The sequence below is a fragment of the Nematolebias whitei genome, chromosome 6 (genome assembly GCF_014905685.2).
Source record: "Nematolebias whitei isolate Nwh7 chromosome 6, NemWhi1, whole genome shotgun sequence".
Taxonomy (NCBI): domain Eukaryota; kingdom Metazoa; phylum Chordata; class Actinopteri; order Cyprinodontiformes; family Rivulidae; genus Nematolebias; species Nematolebias whitei.
The window spans coordinates 27,128,556-27,153,333 of NC_056503.1; the positions used below are offsets into that span (position 1 = coordinate 27,128,556).

At 40.3% G+C, this 24,778-nt stretch overlaps 1 protein-coding gene across 1 annotated transcript in view; it reads right to left on the minus strand.

Annotated features, from left to right (window-relative positions):
• Nucleotides 1–951: 951 nt before the first annotated feature.
• Nucleotides 952–24,778, minus strand: part of slco1c1 (solute carrier organic anion transporter family, member 1C1) — a 24,200-nt gene continuing 373 nt past the window's right edge. Inside the window, exons 2-13 of the mRNA XM_037678143.1 lie at nt 19,398–19,530; nt 18,250–18,371; nt 18,032–18,178; nt 15,388–15,486; nt 11,370–11,618; nt 11,114–11,278; nt 10,248–10,443; nt 8,302–8,467; nt 4,480–4,652; nt 2,648–2,712; nt 2,331–2,448; nt 952–1,189 (exon numbers count right to left, since the gene is read on the minus strand). Of these exons, the coding sequence (XP_037534071.1) occupies nt 952–1,189; nt 2,331–2,448; nt 2,648–2,712; nt 4,480–4,652; nt 8,302–8,467; nt 10,248–10,443; nt 11,114–11,278; nt 11,370–11,618; nt 15,388–15,486; nt 18,032–18,178; nt 18,250–18,371; nt 19,398–19,530 (1,871 nt within the window). The remainder of the gene's footprint in view (nt 1,190–2,330; nt 2,449–2,647; nt 2,713–4,479; nt 4,653–8,301; nt 8,468–10,247; nt 10,444–11,113; nt 11,279–11,369; nt 11,619–15,387; nt 15,487–18,031; nt 18,179–18,249; nt 18,372–19,397; nt 19,531–24,778) is intronic.

Genomic DNA, 24,778 nt, shown 5'->3' on the forward strand with positions numbered 1-24,778 from the left:
ACTCTCTCACTCACACCTAGGGACAATTTAGAGTTACCAATCAGCCTAACATGCATGTTTTTGGTCTGTGGGAGGAAACCGGAGTACCCGGAGAAAACCCACGCATGCACGGAGAGAACATGCAAACTCTACCCAGAAGGCCCCTGGACCGGGGTTTGAACCAAGGACCTGCTCGCTGAGAGGCAGCAGCTCTACTAGTTGCGCTGTGGCGAATCATGGAAAGGAAAAAGCTGAAAGAAGGAGAAGTATGAATGATTACTTGTTTGCATGGAGCACTATGACTTTTTAAAGATTGGAATAGTTGTTGGAAGTCAGTAATGCACTTCCATGTTGGTCCAAGAAACTGGTTGTTCAAAGAGCTGTCTAGAGCAGGTAAGATCATAACTGTTCAGAGCCTTTTCATAGAACCCCACCATAAAAGAGCTGAACTATCCCTTTAAACTGTTGAAAAATTATCTTAGCTGACCTGATTTTCCTAATGTGTTGTCTCTGCTTCACAAGGCCACTTTATTTCATGCGTGACAGGAAGAAAGGCTCATTTTGAAGGACCTGTCCTTGCAGAGGCAGCTCAGTAGGATGCTGGTGTTTATTAGTCCTCATACTGGTGTGTAGTAGCCTGCATGACTCACACTTCCTGCCTTGTCTTTGTGCCAAAACCTGAAAAATATCCTAGTTTTGTCTGCCAGGATAAACAAAAATAATGCACATTCCAGAAACAGGTTAAATTTCTGTCATAGTCTCACCACGTGCACACATTCAGTAGTACAAATATAGATTTTCTGCTGAACATGAGATGATTAAACATGTGGTTCCCTGCAAATCTCAGTTGAGTGTAAGTGCATGTTTACGGCATCAGACTGTACAAACCTCGTGCGTATTTGGTTAAGTGACAAACGCACGTCAAAAAAGGAGGAAAAATAAAAAACAAAGTCACTTCTGCTTGCCAGGCGGTCACAGCCGGCCGTGTCCATCTGTGCCGTTGCCCGACGTGTGAACTGTTTGATCAGACTTCTGTACAACAAACTCATCCTTCCTGAGCGCCTCCAGTTCCGTTCCACCGTTAGACAGAGCTTCACGTATGGAGCTTTTTTCCTCCTCCTCCAGCTGTCGGCTGAGCAGAATGAAGCCCGGAATGCAAATGATAAACGAGATAGTTCGCAGGCTTAAAGTTAGACCCAGGTATGCTATCCTGAGAGGATGGAAAGTAAAATAATAGAGTTTTGTTAAAATGTGTCTCATTTTGACAAATGTATTGCATCGTAACAGTTCATGTTGTATTTTATTATGCAATAATGTATTGTGTCAAAATATATTGTATCATATAACATTTCACATGGTATTGTACCTGGAGGTGTCCCAATATTATGTTTATTTATTTTAATATTATTTTTCAGACCAAATACAATAAAAAGTACATACTTCAGTTTGGTTACTTGCCAATACTGAGTACCTATAGAGAGTATTTAAAGATTTAGTACTTAAACATTACACAGTGACCTTTAGAAACACAATTATTTTATTTGAAACACAGAAAATATTCTGTTGCCCTAACACGACCCATGTTTATCACCAAACTAAAACCATGTTTAATGTTTTATTCCGTATTATTTGCAAAGTAAAAGAAAAAACGATGTCACCAATTATAAAAGTGGTATCGGTCTGAAGTATCTGGGTGTTTTTAGGAGTAAAAGTTCGAGTAGTGTGTGTGTATGTATAGCTATATATGTATGTATGTATACATACATATATAGCTAGATATCAGGATCTGTATCGGAACATCACTAATTGTACTACAGTATATTGCTTTAGATCATATTTGATTGTACCATAACCTAGTACATCATAATGTATTGTATTATTGTATATTTGACAATATACAGTATATTGTATTGTAAGAACAAATAGAACTGGTTATAAGTTGGGAGTATTTAAGCAAACAAGAATGTTTGCTATGTTCTTAGATAGATTGGGAAATGTTATGAATGATAAACATCAAAGTTACTGTAAAAGAGTCATTTCTGAAAGAAAAGAAAGAAAGAACAAAAGAAAGAAAAGAACAAAAGAATGAAGCATTTGAAGAAACCTGGGGGAAAAGTAGACCCATTGTACCCATGAAAGAATAAACCTTCACTTTTAGGGAAAATTTCCTGAAACATTTGCACGTTAATATATTTTTCTTCAGATTGGAAAGTGATTTGCTTTACATGAAGCCAGTATCCGTACTATGAATGTAACTACATGATTTCTTAATAAACAGTTTAAAAAGAAAGGTTGTGTAACAGGTGAAAAGGTGTTGCGGGTTGAAATGGGTCGCAGTATGATGTGATCACCTGTATGCTGTGGTGTTGTAGATTCTGCAGGCTCCTAAACCTCCACATCTCTTCTGACCCCATTTGAGACACGTGGTGTCAATGATTGCTCCAAAGTAGATGGGCGCAGGGATCCCTGCTGTAGGTCAACAAAACGTTTTACAATCAAACCTCTGGCACAACAGATCCTGCTCTCACTTCTCAGTTTTACAGACGTTTAACTCAAATGTTGACATTCTGGGCCATAACAGTCATGGAAAAGATCCATAGTGAAACCAGGTTTGCCCGTTCCTCCTCGGCTCTGAACCGCTCTGAGCTGCACTCTGAAGAAGACTTACCAAGAGTCCGTGTTGCCAAAGCATGGAAACCCAGAGCCAGAGATTTCAGCTGCGGTGTGATGCACCTGCACAGATAAAAGTCGAATATTTTAAGATTTATTTTCAAAAATCTCTATAAATTAAACAAATACTGAACCAAAACAGTTGAGTCAAATTCCATTTTCACCTCTTTAACTAAACTGGCTATTCTCTGCTTCAGTTCAACCTCCAATAAGAAAATCATCGGAGGTATTTCATTTCAAGAGAACACCTCATGTGGCTTCAAGGGTGTTTAAACCACTCAACAGACACGTATGTTGACATGTCAAAGTGTAATACCTTTAAATTATTTAACTCCAGGTTTTATTTTGCTTACATACAGCACCTCGGTATGGAAACGACCAGACAGCAGAGGTCATGTTGTAATGAAGATATTTCACCAACAGAGGCCGCTGTAACACCTGGTTAAAAATGTTTTCATCCCCTATTGGTTCAAGCCAACAATTTTCAGTCATGTCTTCTGGACAGTTTCTTTTTTTTTTGTGCTGAAACGTCTCACCTTCTGTCCAGAAGGCTTCATCAGTCAAGGAAACACACAACACAAAACTGATTCTTCCCCCAAACAGCTTACTCCAAAGTGGAACAAACCAGTTCTGTTGGTGCTAAGATGGTCTCTTTGGCACACCCCTCCTCCGGTGTCAGCCCTCTTCCTCGCCGACAGTCATGTCAAACTGGTTCAAAACCAACAAAGTCCATGCTCAATAATCCAGGTATACAATCCAAAAAATTTCAGTCAGGGCATCTGAACAGTTTCTTTTTTTTTTTTTTTGCTGAAACGTTTCACCTTCCATCCAGAAGGCTTCATCAGCGGTTGTGTGTTTCCTTGGATTATTGAGCATGGACTTTGTTGGTTTTGAACCAGTTTGACATGACTGTCGACGAGGAAGAGGGCCGGCACCGGAGGAGGGGCGTGCCAAAGACACCATTTTAGCACCAACAGAACTGCTTTGTTCCACTTTGGAGTAAGCTGTTTGGGGGAAGAATCTGTTTTGTTGTGTGTTTCCTTGACTGATGAAGCCTTCTGGATGAGGTGAAACGTTTCAGCACAAAAAAAAAAAGAATTTTTTGTCCAGATGACCTGACTGAAAATTGTTGGATTGTATACCTGGATTATTGAGCATGGACTTTGTTAGTTCAAGGTTCATTTGATCAAGGGGCAATTTGTTTCACAGTGAATAGACACATAAAACATCAAAACAAGACATGAAGACACTAAAATATCAGAGCAGAAATCACCACTGTTCACTGAGAAGCCTGATCGCTGCAGATATTATATATGTTGGACTGTATAAGAAGCATTAAGTGTGGATTCTTTATGTAAATGTTATGATTTGTTGCTGCTCTAAAGCTTGAAAAACACCACTACTGAATATGAGGCATAGGTTGACAGAGTGGGATAAAACAAGTAATGTAATAAAGGTTAATAACCTTCAACAAGATAAGAAGATTTCCATGAAAAGCAGTTCAGAAGTGTTTGTTCTGACAACAGCTTGCTGTTAATGACGTTCACCTTAAAATACAATGGTAGGCTCTAAATGAGACTGCTGTTGATTTGAAAAATAGTGTTTCCAAAGAAACTATGATATTGTTCTAATTGCACACATTTTGACTTCTCTCCTCATGTCTCTCCCCTGACTCTCTTGGTAAAATGATGCAAGTACACTTAGTCCAGAGATTCGCTGCTCGGTGCACTTCCAGGAAAATCGAGCCGTAAAAAAAAAAAAACGAGCACCAAGTATTTTGGTACTTAAAAAGTGTTTTCTTATACATTTATTTTTAATTTCTGGTCTAACCTGATGAGAAACATGTAGCTTGGAGTGCCCCCAAGGGAGATGATAAAGGAAGTGATGACAGAGAGGGCAAGGAAGTACGGGAACATCCTGTCGCAGTCGTCCTTTTCAGGGCAATGACCCGGACTGGCTGTCAAGTTACCAGCCACACCGACACAACTGCAGTTAGAGAAGACCTGGAGAGACATGACACTACACATGACTACACTAAGTACATCACACATGGACACACACACACATTTGCACACTTACACAACAATACAAAGCAGCTACAAGTTTATAAATGAAGATTTGTGTGTTACTGGGATGTGCTTTTTATGTACAGTGGTACTTGAAAGTTAGTGAACTTTTATAATTTTCTATATTTCCTCATAAATTACCTAAAACATCATAGATTTTCATACAAGTCCTAAAAGGGGATAAAGAGAACCCAGTTAAACAAATGAGACACAACTATTAAACTTGGTCATTTATTTATTGAGGATAGTGATCCAATATTTCATATTTGAGTGGTAAAAGTCAGAGTCAGAGAAACTTTATTGTCATTCGCACCTCATGTGGTACATGTGGTGGAGCGAAATTATGTACACAAGGTCCCAGTTACTTCCAACAATAAAATGTAAAATAAAAACAATGATAACATCTAAGATATGAACTAAGAAAAACATCAACTAAATATACACTAAGCACTAGTAGCATAAAAACAGTATGTCGAACATCAGCACGAACATGAGCATGAGTCTGTGTGAGCAGATGAGCATGCATGAACACATCTACATTGAAACACATCAGCAGCAACATGAAACAGATCAGCAGCAACATGGAACAGATCAGCAGTAACATGGAACAGATCAGCAGCATGATGTGATTTTTCACAGTGATTATTCTGGTTAGAGATTCATGAGTCTAACAGCCTCAGGGTAGAAGCTGTTCCTCAGTCTAGTGGTTCTAGACTTAATGCTCCTTAACCTCCTTCCTGAGGGGAGCGGGGCAAAAAGTGTGTGTGCTGGGTGAGTGGGGTCCTTCATGATGCAGGTCGCTCTCTTCCTGCATCTGGAGGTGTAGATGTCTGTGATGGTGGGGAGGCTGACTCCGACAGATTTCTGTGCAGCCTTCACCACTCTCTGCAAAGCTTTTCTTTCTGCAGCTGTGCAGCCTCCATGCCACACACTGATGCTGGAGCACAGGATGCTCTCCACTACACACCTGTAGAAGGAGGTGAGGACTGAGCTTCCCAGACCAGCTCGTCTCAGCCGCCTGAGGAAGTAGAGTCTCTGATGAGCTTTCTTGATCAGGCTGGTGGAGTTGTTGCCCCATATGAGGTTGTCATTCAGGTGTACACCTAAATACTTGTAGCTGGAGACCCCTTCCACTGCAGATCATCTTATGTTCAGGGGGTTGTAGGTGTGTTTGTTCCTTCTGAAGTCCACAATCATCTCCTTCATCTTCTTCACATTGATGTGAAGGTTATTCTCTTTGCACCAGCTCTCCAGGTGTTCCACCTCTTGCCTGTAGCTGGACTCATCATTGTTTGTGATGCATCCCACCACCGCTGTATCATCTGCAAACTTTACAATGTGACAGCCTGGATGGGTAGCTGCACAATCATATGTGAGCAGAGTAAACAGGAGGGGGCTCAACACACATCCCTGAGGAGAGCCAGTGTTGAGGGTTATGGTGGAGGAGGAGAAGTTTTGGATGATGATCAGGTGTGAGTGGACAGTGGGTTTGATGTAAAGAACAGACAGATTGTGTACAGAGGAAATTCAAGACCATTGTTATAACTCAAATATGTAGTAATAGATCATTTTCCTCAATAAATAAATGAACAAGTTTAACATTTTTGTCTCATTTGTTTAACTGGGTTCTTTTTACATACTTTTAGGACTTGTGTGAATATCTGATGATGTTTTAGGTCAATTTTATGCAGAAATATAGAAAAGTATTAACAGTTCACAAACTTTCATGCACAAATGTAAAATTAAAAACACCCAAACTGCTAAAGATAACATGCATCTCTCATACTGTTATTAAAGGAGAACATTTTACTAACTATGTGAATCAACAACAGTCACCTGCCTAATTGTTTGGCTGTTTCATCAAAACAGTTTCAAACTGCTCCTGTAAAAGCTCTGGTTTAACAAAAATGTGATCTTCAGCAACAAGCAAGAATATTGTTTTGCCTAATGAGAACATAAGTTGCCAGATGCTATAACTCCCTCTGCTACACTCAGTAGAAACTTTATAAGAACGTGTCCCAAGGGGTCAAAAGTAAGAGTATCACAGCTAAAACCAAATCTGAACTTCTTGTTCCAGCTCATGTAAAAGCTAGCTTTAGCACTGCAGCACAGCTGGAAAATTAGCACTTTTAATGATGCGTTCCATTTGTGGTCCGAAGTCTCGAGTTTCTCTGTTTCAAGTAGGAAAAAATAATTAGTAAGTTCATCTAAAGTTAAAATTACAAATGGCTGGCTGCCTTTCATGTGAAAAGTGATGATGGCTAGCAATATATTATTTATCTTCACTTCTGTTTATTAGAATATTATTAAATCAGTTACACATATAGTACTACAAACTTGAGTGCCAATCAGCCCTTAAAAAAATGGACTTGAATGAATGGATGGATGGATGAATGGATGGATGGATGAAAGAGCATAGCTCCCTTGCACAAACAATGAGCTATTGAGGTGTGGACTTAGATCATTAAGGTGGTGACTGACACCAAGTTGCCTGCAGTACATCCTTTCAGTTCTGAAGGTTGTGAGGCAGCTCAGGTCAAACTTTTCTGTCTATCACATCCAAAAGACGCCTAACTGGATTGAGATATTGTAAATGGTAAATAGACTGAACTGTACTTATATATCTCCTTTCTATCTTATCAAGATACTCAAAGCACTTTACACCACAATCTGTGCCCTCATTTACCCATTCACACAGCACTCTACTAGATCTATACAAAGAATAATAAGTAAGTAAGTAAACTTTATTCATATAGCACTTTTCATAGATACAATCACAAAGTGCTTTACAAAAATATAAAATACAGGCTTCAAGTAGAACATAAACAACAACAGCTGATTAATAAAAACAGTAAATAAAACATTTAACTAAAAGCTTGTCTGAATAAAAATGTCTTAAGCTGCTTTTTTCAGTAATAATCAGAGCTTTATCACATTCGAACACCGATGGGACACACATCGGAGGCAATGAGGGGTTCAGTGTCTTTCCCAAGGACACTTCAACATGTGACTGCTGGCGGAATCGAACCCCCAACTCTCCCATTGGATGATGACTGCTCTAACCACTCAGCCACAGCCCCCCCCCCCCAAAAAAAAAAAAAAGATCTTGTAAATTTGTAAACCAAGTCAATGTCTCAAACTCATTCTTGTGTTCCTCCAAAACCTATTAAAACCAAGTAGATTATCCTGCTCCCACCATACATCATCATTTGTTGAAGATGTGAATCTGGTCAGGAATGATGTTCTTTGTCTGTAATTAATATTCACATTTTCCCAACAATTTTCACAGCATTTCCTAGATTCTGCTAGCTTGCTATGATCCAGGCATCACCATTAAAGCCTTGGTAATCACCAATCATGTGCTTGTCACATTTTTCTTTTCATTTTTTGCTTCTAACACATAAAACTCTAGAACACGGTATTCACTTGTTCAAAATCGTTTGTTCCGTTTGTTTTCTTGCAAATCCATTTAAACCTAAAATTAAATACTGTACTGGTTTTACTTCCTACTGCAGTTGACGGTATTGACGAGCACTTTAATGCTTCTAAATAGCCGTTTCTTGTGTTTCAAAGTTGTGGTTCTTACTGTGTTTTTCCCCGAGCCTGTTGAAGTGGTGCAGCCGGCAAGACATGGAGAAACGTATGTGATGCCGTTCTCCCCACACACAGGGTCCCACTCACTGGATGAACACAAACAATCTGAGTTGCAGCCAGTGAACACTGAGTGTTTGTCGTAAGAAAGTTGGTTCATGCTGGAAGAAAGAGAACAAAACAGATTAAAACAACTGAGTAATATATTTCCATCACCGATATATGATCACACTAGAGATTATTACCGTAGGTAAGTGATTGCATGCAAAAATAAATCGTTCATTTAGCATACATTTTAAATTTTAACACACTCAGTCCCGCAGTCAAAAATATACAAACAAATTTGGCGGCATGCACATTTCAGAAAATGGAAAAGCAATGCTCCTTTAAAGATATTTATAATGGAATAACTTTTGAGCAGTTAAAAATGTTCACTCTCTTTTAAAAAAATCATTGTCGAGAATAAAAGTGAGCGCTCCAATCTTTAGTTTCTATGGCCATCAATGAAAGACAAATGGTGGGACTCATGATTTGTAACCTCAGATCTGGGGTGTGTAGGGCAGCTTATAGTTTCTATTTATATGTGTACTTATACTGTGTTACAAAACTAGTAAATTTCTCACTGTAGCCTGCTTTGTTACTGCATAAGCTGACATGGAGCAAAAGATAATTTGTGATTAAAGTACCGTATGATGCAGTCAAAACAAACTGTTGATGCTCAATGTGTGTAAAAAAATGAGGGCAATGTAATTTTCAAGCATGTATCTCAGATAAAGTATGTATGTGTATATACATACAATATATACAGTAACACTTTACAATAAGGTACACAAAATTTGATTAATTACTATGGAACGCCTCAGGAACAAATCAGGAGCTAATGAGTAGTTAACCAGTACTTACTGGGGAACACACAGCCAAGTCTTATTAGGGGACTACTGGTTAGTTACCTTGTAAATGAAGAGGAACTATTCAAGAACTAATGGGTCGTTAACAAGGAAACTAAAGAGGAATGAATCAGGAGCTAATGGGTAATAAAGTCAGTAATCACTAGGAAACAGGTTTTTGACAATTACAAGCTGTGACCTCACTGATGCAGACTTTATTCAAAACCCACAGGGAAAATTTCTTATCTGTTTCTGTGGTAACAAACCAGTAGTCCACTAATAAGGCTTGGCTGTGTGTACCCCAGTAAGTACTGGTTAACTACCCATAAGCTCTTGATTTGTTCCTCTTTGGTTTCCTTGGTAACTACCCATTAGTTCTTGATTAGCTTCTCTTAATTTACAAGGTAACTAACCAGTAGTCCCTCAATAAGGCTTGGCAGTGTGCTCCCCAGTAAGTACTGGTTAACTACCCATTAGATCCTGATTTGTTTCTTAGGCGTTCCCTAGTAGTTAAGCAAATTTTGTGTACCTTATTGTAAAGTATTACCGTATATACAGTATGTGGCACTATATAAATAAACTGGATTGAATAAAGTTCAACTTAAAGGCTAAATGAAAGTAAGTGTTACACCCTTTATTAAACGTAGAATACACTGGTTTTATGTTTTATTAATATAAAGGATTTAGCAAACGGTGCTTCAAATGGTTAGAAAATGCATACTTTTGATAAGTTTTTTATTTTCTCTTCAATTTTCTGGGGGTGGAAGCATGCCCACAGAGCCCCCTTGGACCACTTCACACCACTAGCACTTGCTTGTACGTATCCCTCATTTCCCTCAGCATATGTTGGCAGGTATGCTCATGACCTTTCAACACTTCAGTTGCATTTCATTACCACCACTCTGTCTGCTAGCTTAACCTTTTGTCCGAGAGCAAATGAGCAACTTACTTCAGGCCACAGTTACAAATAAGCACAGTCACAAGTCTACTAAGTACACGGATGAAGTCAATACAAGGAAAACATTCTTCGACACAGCAGGAATGTTCGACTCACCTGTGGTATGACAGTGTCACTCCGGCTACCTTGGCATTCTCACAGCTCATTGCAAAGAAAAACAGTGATAGGATGTAACCAATCAGGGAAGTGCCAAAAGCAACCTTGGCTGCTCCCATAATGTTCAGCTTCAGCCTCTTCATGAGCACACCACCAGAAAACATCCCCAGTGCCACAGCTGGGATATTGATCACACCTGGGATCATTAAAAACATAAAAGTCTGAGTCATAGGATGGGTAATAGAACTAAGATGTGACTTTTTTAGTAGAAGCTGGGCTGAAATCTATGTTAGTGATAAACACAAGCCTGCATTTAACATCATAGATGCTTTCAGTGGACAAATGATCAAATAGCTTTAAAATATAGGTAATTGCTTTTAATCTTTTGCTCCTATACTTTTGTTTAACATCAGTGCAAGAACGCTGTCTTTGATCTATACACACAGCCTTAGCTGTGGTCAATAATATTACATTCTCCTTCATATGCATCCAGTCTATTCAGAGCAGGACCCTTATGACATTGTATGTACGTAGATCTTTTTATTTTCTTCTTTAAACTTCATTAAGTATTTCATCTTATGCGCAGAACAGTTTTCATAGTCACAAAGCCCCCATCACTCGTATGATGACAGCTAATGGGATGAATTCAAATGCGCTAACCCAGTTCTTATACAATAAGTTCTAGCTGAAGGTCTGTCTCATTCAAGAGATGCAAAAACTTAGAGGACTAGTAAATGGAAAGGAAACACACAGATCTGTCATACCTTACAATATAACATTAGTTGATCACTTGATGTTTACTTACCGAGTTGTAGTAAACTTATAATTTATCTAGTGCATAGCAAAAGTCATAAACTTACACATACCCATCAGGAAGTTAGCCTTTGAGGCAGACTGTCTGAAATGCTGCTCGATATACTTGGGTTTGTAGGTGACCATGCCGATGAGAGAGTTCAGCTGGATGACTGTCACACACAAGTAGATCAGATACACCGGGTGTCCCAGCAGAGTTCGCAGGGTTGGAATAAAATCTGCAAATAGGCAAAAATAATGTTGTACCAGCAAACAAATACGAAGAAAGAAACACTTTCCTTTAAAGCAAACCTCTTATTTTGTCCTTACCTTTAGCCATCTCTATAAAACTGATACGTTCCTCTGCTTGATATTTGTTCTTTGGATGCGGAGAGTCTTTGATAAAACTTGTCTGCTCCTGATTGCACTGCTTTGAGAGCTGGGACCCAGGTATGGGTAGGGAGCGGGGCAAAAACCAGAATGGGATGGCAGAGAGCAGGGTGATGATTCCAGCGATGAGGTAGCCCAGCCACCAGGCCCCGACCCAGCGTGCATCTGCTGGGGTTATGGTAATGGTCTCTATGTCAGAGATAAAGATGAAGAAAGGTAAGTTTAAGAATAAAACATCTGCAGTATAATTGAATACTTTGAAGGGGCAATAATCTAGGCTGCAGGGCTCCCACCTGAAGTACAAAACTGCTCTCTAAAAGGTTCAGACTACATGGATACCAAAACATTTCCAGTGTTGGAGGTACAAGAACCATACCTGTGAGGTTTTGTACTCAAGTGACAAATCTTTGTGGTTCCAAAGGTAAAATTTGGCACGTTTTTTTAAGTGTACTGTATTTTCTGACGGATAAGTCGCAGATTTTACGTAGATTTGTCAGTTCTGCGACTTATATGATGAAGTGACTTATATACGTTTTTTTTCCATATTCATAAAGTAATTTTTGACTGACGTTTTAAATTTCAAAGGACTGCAAGTCCTCCCGTGCACATTCGCTTCACTCAGCTGGTGCAGGCGGAGGAACGCTGAAGAGTTAGTGGCTCTAGCTGCAATGATGGATGGATGAATGGATGGCGCCGCACCGTCCAGGTGAAATGAAGTTGTTTTGACCATTGAATAAACACATAATTATTAACCTTTCATTTAACCAGGCTAATAACATTGAGATCACAGTTCTCTTTTGCAAGGGAGGTCTGGACCTGGAGGCAGCCTAACATGCATGTTTTTGATCTGTGGGAGGAAACCGGAGTACCCCCACGCAAGCACGAGAATAACACGAAAACTCCATACAGAAAGACCTCAGGTCCCACCAGGGATTGAATGCAGGACCTTCCTGCTGTGAGGCAACGGCGTTAATCACTGAGCCATCGTGCTGCCATAATAAACCTGACAAGTCAGTGGTGACGTATAATAAATGCGATTTATATACCAAAATGACTTATATATGTTTTTTTTTCCTCTTCATGATGCTTTTTTTTGACTGATGCAACTTATACTCCGGAAAATACGGTATGTGTTGTAACTGAACAGTGTTTGACTTATGGGCTGTATTAATAATGTTGTTAAACATGATTTTTAAATATCCTGATGCATGCTCAATAATCCAGGTAGAAAAATCCAAAAAAGTTCAATCTGGTCCTCTGGACATTCAAAAAAAACAAAACAAAGCAAAAAAAATCTAGAAATGTTTCGTCTCTCATCCAAGAGACTTCCTCTAAGAAGGTGCTATTTAAGAGACTGAGCTGAAAACAGCACCTCAGACTGAGGAAGTCTCTTGGATGAGAGACGAAACGTTTCTAGATTTTTTTTGCTTTGTTTTGTTTTTGGTTTTTTTTGAATGTCCAGAGGACCAGATTGAACTTTTTTGGATGGTTTTTAAATCTTATTCTGTGTATCTGATTAGATGATCATAAGCTGCTTATGCAAAGTACTCGGCATTTCACAAAAGCACAAAACACTAACAAGTCTGCATAGACTCCCCATAGTTTGATCGATTGCAGACTTAAAGCTATTTTATGAGAACGGTTTTTAATTTGGCTTTAACACTTCCATTGTATTAATAGTTTTAAATGTTATTATTTTTATCTATGCAACTATTTATACTTAGCAACCAAGCAAAATTTGATGTAAATAAAAAACAAACTTTTCTAAGTTCAATTTTGGGCAGTGTTTAAACTCAAATTGCTTGCCTCCTTCCTTCCTTCCCTCCCTCCCTTGCTGCACTCTATTTGATTATTACCAGAGGTCTCAGTCTTTCTCTTCCCTCAGCTGGCGTCCTTCATTAGCTAATTGACCCTAATCCCGTGCACCTGTCCAGAGTGGTGATCTGTGTGCACTCTGACTGTGACCCCCACACTGCTGGAGCTTATGCCATTGTACATTTGGGTTTATGACTGAAAAGACCTGTTTCACAGCAGACATTGTGACTTGTAACGATGAGGGCAGTGCAGGTGCTGCTAATGACTTCAACAATAGCAATAAGGTTAATGAAATTTCTCTGCATAAACAAATCCAGGGGGTGGGAGAGTAAAAAAAAACACACACACAACATATAAGGGTTCTTTGCTTCCCAAGTAACAGGATCTATTGCAGAGGTTCCTAAAGTGATTCCCAAAAACTTACATAGATTGGATTATATTTTGATTAGTCACAACACAAGATGAATGAATAAACCTCGACAATGAAGCAAACCAGTAGCGTAGGGACACATCACTGCCTTATGCTCTTAACAGGTTCTATGCCCACTTTGAAGACCCAAATAGACCACCCAGCACCAGACTCACCTCACCAGCGGAAGAGGAGTTCTTCAGCGTGACTTCAACAGAAGTAAGGAGTACCTTCAGGAGGATTAATCCTCACAAAGCAAAAGGACCTGATAACATCCTGGGAAGGGTGCTGAAAGACTGGGCCGATCAGCTCCACGAGGTGCTGGTCGACATCTTAAGACCTCCCCCACACTGGTAACTGTTCCCACCTGCCTGAAAACTGCCACCATCATCTCAGTTCCTAAAAACTCTGAAGTGACTGGTCTGAATGACTACAGGCCAGTAGCCTTTACCTCAATAGTTGCTAAATGTTTTTGAGAGACTGGTCATGGCCTACATCAAAGCTACGGTACCATCAACATTAGCAAGGACCCGCACCAGTATGAATACTGCAAACATCCATCAACAGAATTCACTTCAATTCAGTTTATTTATACATCGCCAAGTCACAACAGAAGTCGTCTCAGGGCACTGAACAGAAACATTCATATATAAAAATTATAATTTAACATTATTTATCTGAGGAGCAGACTGATCTGAATTTAACTCCATCGCAGAACTCTCATCTTGATCAAGCATGAAGGCGACAGTGGAAAGGAAAAATTCCCTCATGAGGAAGAAACCTTTAGCAGAACCAGGCTCAGGACAAGCGGCCATCTGCTGAGACACCATCTCCTCTGTGGTCCGCACTGTTCTCACCAATCTGGAGCAAAAGGACTCCTACGTCCAAATGCTCTTTGTGGACTTCACATCTGCCTTCAACACCACGATCCCTCAGACCCTGATGGACAAACTACTCACACTAGGACTAAGCTCCTCCACATGCAACTGGGTCCTGGATTTCTTAACCAACAGACCGCAGTCAGTCAGGATCCATAACTTCTCCTCCTCCACCATAACCCTCAGGACTGGCTCCCTCCAGGGCTGTGTGTTGAGCCCCCTTCTGTTCACTCTGCTCACATATGACTGCACACCTACCCATCCAGGCTGTCATATTGTAAAGTTTACAGATACAGTGGTGGTTGGATGCATCACAAACAACGATGAGTCAGGCTACAGGCAGGAGGTGGAACACCTGGTGAGCTGGTACAGGAAGAACAAACTTCACATCAATGTGAAAAAGATGAAGGAGATGGTCATGGGTTTTAGGTAGAGCTACTGTCTCTCATCAAGCAGGTCCCCGGTTCAAATTCCAGTCCGGCGGCCTTTCTGGGTGGAGTTTGCATGTTCTCTCCGTGCATGTGTGGGCTTTCTCCGAGTACTCCAGTTTCCTCCCACAGACCAAAAACATGCATGTTAGACTGATTGGTAACTCTAAATTGTCCCTAGGTGTGAGTGAGAGAGTGAATGGTTGTTTGTCTCTATGTGTCCCTGTGATGGACTTGTGACCTGTCCAGGGTGTCCCCTGCCTCTCACTCTCGCACAGTGATTGCTGGACATGGGCACCGGCGGCTCCTGTGACCCAAAATGGAAGAAGCGGGTAAAAGATAATGGATGGATGGATTTTCTAGACCCTTTTTACAGGTATCTGATGACTTGTATTTAAAAACTGTAAATAAGATGTGCTTCAACTTACCCATTTTTACAAATCCAATGTCCACATATATTTTAGCACAAAGGGAGCCTAAGAGGTATCCAAACACAGGGCCGACCACAGAGATGGTCTGCACACAGCCTAGGAGGATAAACAACAACAAAAAGTTAGGGTTTTAACGAACTAAAATGCACAAACCTTCAGAGCGCTATAGTCCTAATGATTTAATGCATGTATTCATAAGTTGTTGGGTTTTTTTTTTTAATCCTACCCTAATTTGTCTGGGAACCCTCTGCTGGGTAAGACTGTTCTTTTTTGGTAGTAGAACACAAGAGCTTCATTGCTCGTATTTAGAAAAACGAAACAAAATAACCCCCCAACACTGTTGCACATGGTAGAGCTTCTACAATAGAGGCATTATTTCCAAACTCAAGGACTGTGCTCCACATAGAATGTTACAGTTATGCTAAAGCCAAACATTTATTTATAATAGAAATGGGTCACTATTAGAGTCAACTCTGTCATTTGGCAAAATAGCTCATGAACTTTGAACGGATTTTGATAAAACTTCTAGTGTTATAGGAGGTACAAACATCTACAACTAATTATTTTTTTTTGGGAATCAGCCTGGTCAGCCTGATGTTCGTCACTGCTAAAAACAAACATAAAAATGGTCATAAGCCTGGTATTTTTACAGATACTGAGCCAAGTGTATTGTGGTAGTAGCTGAGAGTTATCCCCAACACATGCTGCAAGTACTGATTATGTGAGCCGTTGTGACATCACATGAGACTGAACACGATGCCATTTTGAAGGTTTGACTACAAAGATTGTGTCTTTTTTCAACACGATGAATTTAATTAAAAACTGGCATATAGGTAATGGGCAATATGCATTCAGATTTGTACAAAGTAGGTTTTTCATTTTGTAAATGCTATAAAATTTTTCTGTATTTTATTTTTTTCATTCATTTTATTGTATTTGATCGAATTCTTCTCTAACTTACTCATTTTACAAAAAAATCAGCACATTCAGAAGATAGGTGCTATTTAAACTTTTCAAAATATTTAACTGTGCAACTTTTTTTTTCCTTATAGTTAAAATTTGGATCTTCTCAATTCCTTCAAAAACATTGTTCTTTTTTAAATATCAATCAGCATACACTTTCAATTTGTGTTGTACGGTAACGCTACTTTGACCTTTTAGCAAGCATTTTGTCACTTTCAGCTTTTGTTTTGTTCTTTAACTTCATCACCTTAGTTTCAGCGTCTTCAGCAAATTTCAGCAGTCGTTCAATACTCAGTTTTGACACTGCATTTTCCCAGAAATTTTGACTTATCTAGTTTCATTTAATTTTTACATATTTTTAAATGAGAAAATGGCACATGAGTTGTGTGTCTGCATTTCTTCTTTTGGGTATTTAGACCTGCCACATTCATTGTCACTGAACCAGAATGTGAGGTATAGAATGACTTCATCAGCCTTCAGGCTCTGGTTGAGAGTCATGACAAGATGAATGGATGGCAAATCAAACAGCTACTTTAGCTCCACCCCCCCACCTCCCACCTCCCCAACACACACACACACACTCACACATACCCACCACAAAACACACTCATAGTTGAAGTGATGTACAGGCTCCCTGAGCTGACAGAAATTCCCCTCTAACAGGATGGCTACCAACCATATAAAATAGTTGTTACCATGACAACATTTGACATTTTTATTAGCAGGAAATTTCAATGACCTTTGTAAAATTATTATAATTAAGTATGTCAACTTGACCTAAGAACCATAGCTCTCCTAACGATTGTGCCCTATATGGGGACTGTAATAACTTGTAAAAAATAGAAAATAAATATAATTTTCTTGCAACATTATTGTGTATATACGTATAATAACTGTAAGGCATATAGATGGACAGTTAATAGATGTCTTTATCAGCCTCTGCTGATTGCAAGAGGCCATGGGTTTTTCCTTGTTAGTGCTGGTGTTTGACTGTCTGCCTGTTGGCAAGATAGCTCATTATAGGTATAATAGCTCAACCAGTGGACACATTTAAATTAAACTTAGCAATATGTGTGCATGGCCACCAGTCCACTGAATTTGGGAAATAACTATCACTTAAATACATTTGCAGATATTAATCCAAATTTTGCTGTGGTAGTGGATGAACATTGTTCCCAACGCATAGAGAGTTGAGAACAATACAAGCATACAATATTTTTGCTTAAGTCGTTGGCAATAACTGTGGTAGTTAACAGTGACTGTTTGTTAGTGACTGTTAGAAAAATTTATTGGATACACACCTAACTTATTAACATTTGAAGTCAATCCAATTTAAGATGGCCATGACATCTAATCAACCTTAGTCAACACAAAAATGGCTATAACTTAGGAAGTTTTACAAATATTGAGCTATATTTGGTTTTGTAGAACTGGTTCTTAGTGCTGAGAAAATTAACGAGTAAAGATAAAAGATGGATGGATGATGGAGGATCTCGTAGTATCACGTATTTGTGCATACCATTATTTGCAAGTATTGACTAAAATGGCTACAACTGTCTTTTCTCAGTATTAAACAATTTTAGTTTAAATTTCTGGCATAAAATGGCATGGCAATATGCCAAATGATAGCTTTGAAATTTATTAGTCCCTTCTAAATTTTAGGTGAACTTTTTCTTACCAACATACAATGCAGCATTCTCCTCAGTAGCAAAATCATCAATGTAAGAGATGCCCAGTGGTTGAACAGGAGTCTCTCCAATCCCCCGCAAGACATTTCCCAGGAGGACGTAGATCCACATGGACAAGTTGGAGTCACCATCACAACCTGGAGGGAAAAAATAAGATTTTATTTCACATTGCTAATGCTGGAATTGTGTGCATTGTGTAAACACTTACTTGTGGATGGCACCTGAGGTGGTCTATCGTCCTGTGTCAGTTCTACTGTTGAACCCCCCCGACATGGAGATGAGTTATGACTTGAGTTCACCACCAACCTCACAGATGTTTCAAATTTGTAGCTATGCACAAGCATACAAACACTTCAGACAGATAAAACCTCTAATTCACTTGTCAGCCAGAAAAATATTTCACCTAACATTAATATAGACAATACATAAAGGACTCACGAGTCAGAAAGTGATTTACAGCACACACACATGCACACAGGTTTGTCTTTCTATCTTGCGTGGACTTTGCATTGACTTCCATTAATTTTTCATTCATTTCTATAGCCAAAGCCTGACCATTACCCTAAACCTAACCATTTTGATTTTTGGGGAGTGGTAGCGCAGAGGTTAAATCGGAAAGTCGCAGGTTCAACTTCCTGGACTGACAACATCAAAATTTCGGTGGAAAAGTTGAAACACCCACACCTGTCTCCACTCTAATCATGCCCCACTCTGGGACCATGAGCAAGGCCCTTAACCCCCACCATCTGCTCCCAAACAGGTCTCTCTTGAAAATGAGTTCTCGTGACTCAATGAGACTACCTGTATAAACAAAGGGTAAAAAAAAAAAATTACCAGTACTAACCCTAAACCTAACCCATCCTCATTTCATACCTTAGTTCTAAACCTAACTCCTAACCAACCAGCGGCACTTGAACCTTATAATAATAATAAAGTGCTGTGTTGTCATCATTGTATGTTACCATACAATGGTGAAATTGGTTCTTTGCATTTAACCCATTGCACCTGGGATACACCCAGGTGGAGCAGTGGGCGGCTATGTGAGTGCCTGGGGAGCAATTAGGGATTAGGTGTCCTGCTCAGAGACACCACAGCATGTGGGAATGGCTGGGGATTGAATCTGGGACTTTCGGGTCCTGAGTCAGCTGCCATGTTTCTACCCCATATTAGCCCTTAATGAGAAGTGGGCTTTGGTCCTCACAAAGAGCAGTTGGTTGGTCGACACAATCTAGTATGTGTTCAAAAATGGTCCTCACAAAGTAAGATAAACAAGCACACACACACCTTCATGATTTAAAAACATTTCTGTAGTAAACATATTTATGTCCAACATTTGACTCCATAAGTTTTCATTACCATCCAATGATGAAGTGAGGTAGAGCGATGATAAAGGTGCCAACAGACATCAGGACACAACCCATGGCAATGATCTTCGGCCTGTGGAGTTTGGCCCCAAAGTAACTGACAAAAGCTATAACAAGCAAGTTACCTGTGGGGAAGAAAATAGATTTATCATTGATTTAGGAAAAAGTACATAACATACTGTGACTTGTTATTTTGAAAAGGGACAGGACATTAACCTATTATTCTTTTCACAGTAGTGACAATATCAGAGTCAGAGAGTCAGAGAGTCAGAGAGTCAGAGAGTCAGCGATTCTTTATTGTCATTCACACCTCATGTGGTACATGTGGTGGAGCGAAATTATGTACACAGGGTCCCAGTTACATCCAACAATAAAATGTAAAAGAAAAACGATAACATCTAAGATATGAACTAAGAAAAACATCAACTAAATATACACTAAGCACTAATAGCATAAAAACATTACGTCGAACATCAGCACAAACATGAACATGAGTCTGTGTGAGCTGATGAGCACGCATGAACACATCAACATTGAAACATATCAGCAGCAACATGAAACAGATCAGCAGCAACATTGAAACAGATCAGCAGTAACATGGAACAGTTCAGCAACAAAATTATGTGATTTTTTTCACAGTGATTATTCTGGTTAGAGATTCATGGGTCTAACAGCCTCAGGGTAGAAGCTGTTCCTCAGTCTAGTGGTTCTGCACTTAAAGCTCCTCAACCTCCTTCCTCAGGGGAGCGGGGCAAAAAGTGTGTGTGCTGGGTGAGTGGGGTGCTTCATGATGCAGGTGGCCCTCTTCCTGCATCTGGAGGTGTAGATGTCTGTGATGGTGGGGAGACTGACTCCAACAGACTTCTGTGCAGCCTTCACCACTTTCTGCAAAGCTTTTCTTTCTGCAGCTGTGCAGCCTCCATGTCACACATTGATGCTGGAGCACAGGGTGCTCTCCACTGCACACCTGTAGAAGGAGGTGAGGACTGAGCTTCCCAGACCAGCTCGTCTCATCTGCCTGAAGAAGATGAGTCTCTGATGAGCTTTCTTGATCAAGCTGGTGGTGTTGTGGCTCCAGCTGAGGTTGTCATTCATGTGTACACCCAAGTACTTGTAGCTGGAGACCACTTCCACTGCAGATCCTCTTATGTTCAGGGGGGTGTAGGTGTGTTTGTTCCTTCTGAAGTCCACAATCATCTCCTTTGTCTTCTTCACATTGATGTGAAGGTTATTCTCTTTGCACCAGCTCTCCAGGTGTTCCACCTCCTGCCTGTAGCTGGACTCTTCATTGTTTGTGATGCATTCCACCACCGCTGTATCATCTGCAAACTTTGCAATGTGACAGCCTGGATGGGTAGCTGCACAATCATACATTAGCAGAGTAAACAGGAGGGGGCTCAACACACATCCCTGAGGAGAGCCAGTGCTGAGGGTTATGGTGGAGCAGGAGAAGTTGTGGATCCTCACTAACTCTGGTCTGTTTGTTAAGAAGTCTAGGACCCAGTTGCAAATGGAGGGGCTTAGTCCTAGTGTGAGTAGTTTGTCCATCAGGGTTTGGGGGATCATGGTGTTGAAGGTAGATGTGAAGTCCACAAAGAGCATACGGACGTAAGAGTTTTTCTGCTCCAGGTGTTTGAGAGCATTGTGGACCACAGAGGAGATGGCATCCTCTGTTGATCGGTTCTCACGGTGTGCATACTGATGAGGGTCCTTGTTCATGTTGATGGTTGTTTTGATGTGGGTCATGACCAGTTTTTCAAAGCATTTAGCGACTATCGGGGTGAGGGCCACTGACCGATAGTCATTCAGACCAGTCACTGTAGAGCTTTTTGGGACTGGGATGATGGTGGCAGTCTTCAGGCAGGTGGGAACTGTCTCCAGGGTAAGTGAGGTGTTAAAGATGTCTGCCAGCACCTCGCAGAGCTGATCGGCACATTCTTTCAACACTTTTCCAGGGATGTTGTCTGGGCCGGTTGCCTTATGCAGATTAATCCTCCTTAAAGTACTCCTTACTTTGGCTGAGGTCACGCTGAGATGCTCTTCATCCAATATTCCAATATGTGGCTCAGGTGGACAAGTATTTGCTTCTGATTTAATTTTTTACAATTATACTTGTGGATCAGACCTATACTAAGGCAAAATAAAAGAGAAATATTTTATAGATAGCAGTAAAAACAACATCTAAAAAATTAGTAAATACTTTATATGTCTAAAAACAATTATGCATGACTGGTATTATCATCCACCACATTAAAGGATGGGTGATCATGTAATCTCTTGATTGTGTATGTTTGTGTCTTCATGTGTCAGTTTGTCTGTCTGTCATGAACCACTAAATATATATTTAATCTCTCAGAAAGTAATCACTGATTGTACATCTATAACATTTGAAGTCAAACCAATTCAATATGGCCACCACAGCTAATCAGCATTTGCAAACTGAAAAATGACTTTTAGTTTTACAGTTATTGAGCTAAAAAAATTGTGTTGTTGACAGCAGGACAGTGGTGAGATGTGCTGTAGGAGTGACAGATAGCTTCAAGGTGGAGGTGGGATTGCATCAAGGACCAATTCTGAGCCCCTTCTTGTTTGTTCTGGTGATGGACCAATTAACATATGAGGTCAGGCAGGAATCTCCATGGACTATGATGCTTGCAGATGACATTGTGATCTGTGGTGAGAACAGAAAATATGGAAGAGAACTTGGAGGCATGCACTTGTAAAAAGAGGAATGAAAGTGAGCAGTAGTAAGACAGAGTGCATGTGTATGAATGTGAGGGACGGTGGTGGAACAGTGAGGCTACTAGAAGCAGAGGTCACAAAGGTGCAGGACTTCAAGTACTTGGGGTCCACTGTCCATGAAAAAGGGGAGTGTGGTAAAGAGGCAGCTGAGGTGAACTGGTTTGGGAAGCTCAGTCCTCACCTCCTTCTACAGGTGTGCAGTGGAGAGCATCCTGTGCTCCAGCATCAACGTGTGACATGGAGGCTGCACAGCTGCAGAAAGAAAAGCTTTGCAGAGAGTGGTGAAGGCTGCACAGAAGTCTGTTGGGAGTCAGTCTCCCCACCATCACAGACATCTACACATCCAGATGCAGGAAGAGAGCCACCTGCATCATGAAGGACCCCACTCACCGAGCACACTCACTTTTTGCCCCGCTACCCTCAGGCAGGAGGTTGCAGAGCATTCAGTGCAGAACCACTAGACTAATGTAAGTAATGCCACTTAGACTGTTGTTATGTGCTGCTGATTATTCATGCTGCTGATTTATTTCATGGTGCTGTATTAATTCGTACTCATCTACTCACACAGACTCCTGTTTGTGCTGCTGTTGTTTGCCGTATTGTTTTGCACTATTAAGTGTTTAGCCTATTTCTTAGTTTGTTGTATTCCTTAGTTTATATCTCAGATCCTATTGGATGTAACTGGGACCCTGTGTACACAATTTCGTTCCACCTCATGTACAACATGTGATGCAAATGACAATAAAGAACCTTGAACTTGAACTTAATCATTCCTCATTTCTCCTCTTTCTTCCCCTCTGCTCTGTTCTCCTCTTCCCTTGCTTGCACTTTTCTTTCCCCTCCACGTTACCCTTTTCTGCCTCTACGTTACCCTGGCAACAGCCCTATGGAAAAAGCTTGTTGCCTAGGCCACATGAGAGAAGCAGCTTTCACGAGAGATGGAGCAATGGAGGTAAAGTAAATCACAACATTCATCCATGACAGAGGTGCTGTCATCACTGTCTTCTCCAGCGAATTCACACATGGACATTAACACAAAACTTAATCATTGTAGAGCAGCTTTTCACAGCTGTCAGGGCCAATCTGCTTGTCTCGCTTCACAGCAGAAAAAATTAAATGGTTTAAAGAAAATCATGGCTTTTCTTCCTTAACTTATATATTTCTTTATCTTTTGATGTTACCTATTCATGACTAATAAATTACAAGACAAACCTATTCTGAGTGGACAAAAATTAAAAAACTGATCAAGAAATAATAAATATGTAATACGCGCTTAACTGCAAGAAATGTCAACTTTGAACGTTGTGGGGTAGGGGTTCAAAAGTAGAACAGGATGCAGAACTAGGGCAGCACGGTGGCGCAACTGGTAGAGCTGCTGCCTCTCAGCGAGCAGGTCCTTGGCTCAAACCCCGGTCCAGGGGCCTTTCTGGGTGGAGTTTGCATGTTCTCTCTGTGCATGCGTGGGTTTTCTCCGGGTACTCCGGTTTCCTCCCACAGACCAAAAACATGCATGTTAGACTGATTGGTAACTCTAAATTGTCCCTAGGTGTGAGCGAGAGAGTGAATGGTTGTTTGTCTCGTTTGTCTCTATGTGGCCCTGTGATGGACTTGCGACCTGTCCAGGGTGTACCCCGCCCCTCGCACAGTGATTGCTGGACATGGGCACCAGCGGGTTGGCTTGGGTTTTCTCCTCATTTTGCTGCTGTCTTTATTCTCTACTTTCCACTGCCATTAACCTGTGGTTTTCCTTCCCATAGAAACTACACCTGCACCAATCCTTTTGTTTGTCTTTGTCTCTTTCTTATCCTCTCTAATCCCAGCCAGTGGGGGCAGGTGACTGCTCATCCCAAACCTGCTTGAGGTTTCTCCCTGTTAAAAGGCAGTCAATCCTTTCTACTGTCATCAGTGTGCTGCCCATGATGAGGGATTGCAACAAAATGAAGATTTGATGGAACTTGTTAGCCTCCTTAGATAACATTTTACTAAACTGCATTTCAAAGTATCAAATAATATTTTTTGGTATATATTCTCAGTCATCAGCACATTGAAAAAAGAAGGAAAAAAAAACCAATGTGGACTTCTGTTCTGCAGTTGAAGACAATTTATTTCCTTTTCAGTAACTGGGACCCTGTATACAGAATTTTGTTGCACCTCATGTACCACATGGGATGCGAATGATAATAAACCAACTTGAACTTGAACTTGAACTTGAACTTGAGTGCCTTGCAACAACACCACAAAAATCACATAACTGAGTAGAATTTTTTTCCTTCTTGTGATACATGTAGGTCAACATAAAAGTACATGGGAGAATTTAGAATAAGTCCAAATTAGTTGATAAAGCCAAGCCAAAATCCTCAGTCTTATCAGTTTTCACTGTGTTTTATCGCTTTCATTGAGCCCTGAATATATACCATACACATAAAATAATCCAGGGTGCACATTCTCATTGTGGGAAAATAGGTTTGGCATGGATTATCCTACAAATTTTGTGTGCATCTTTAAGACAGATTTGAGGCTTGTTTAATATGTCTTTGCTCAAAATGACTCACCACACACACACGTGCATGCATGCACATGCATTCACACACACACACACACACACACACACACACACACACACACACACAC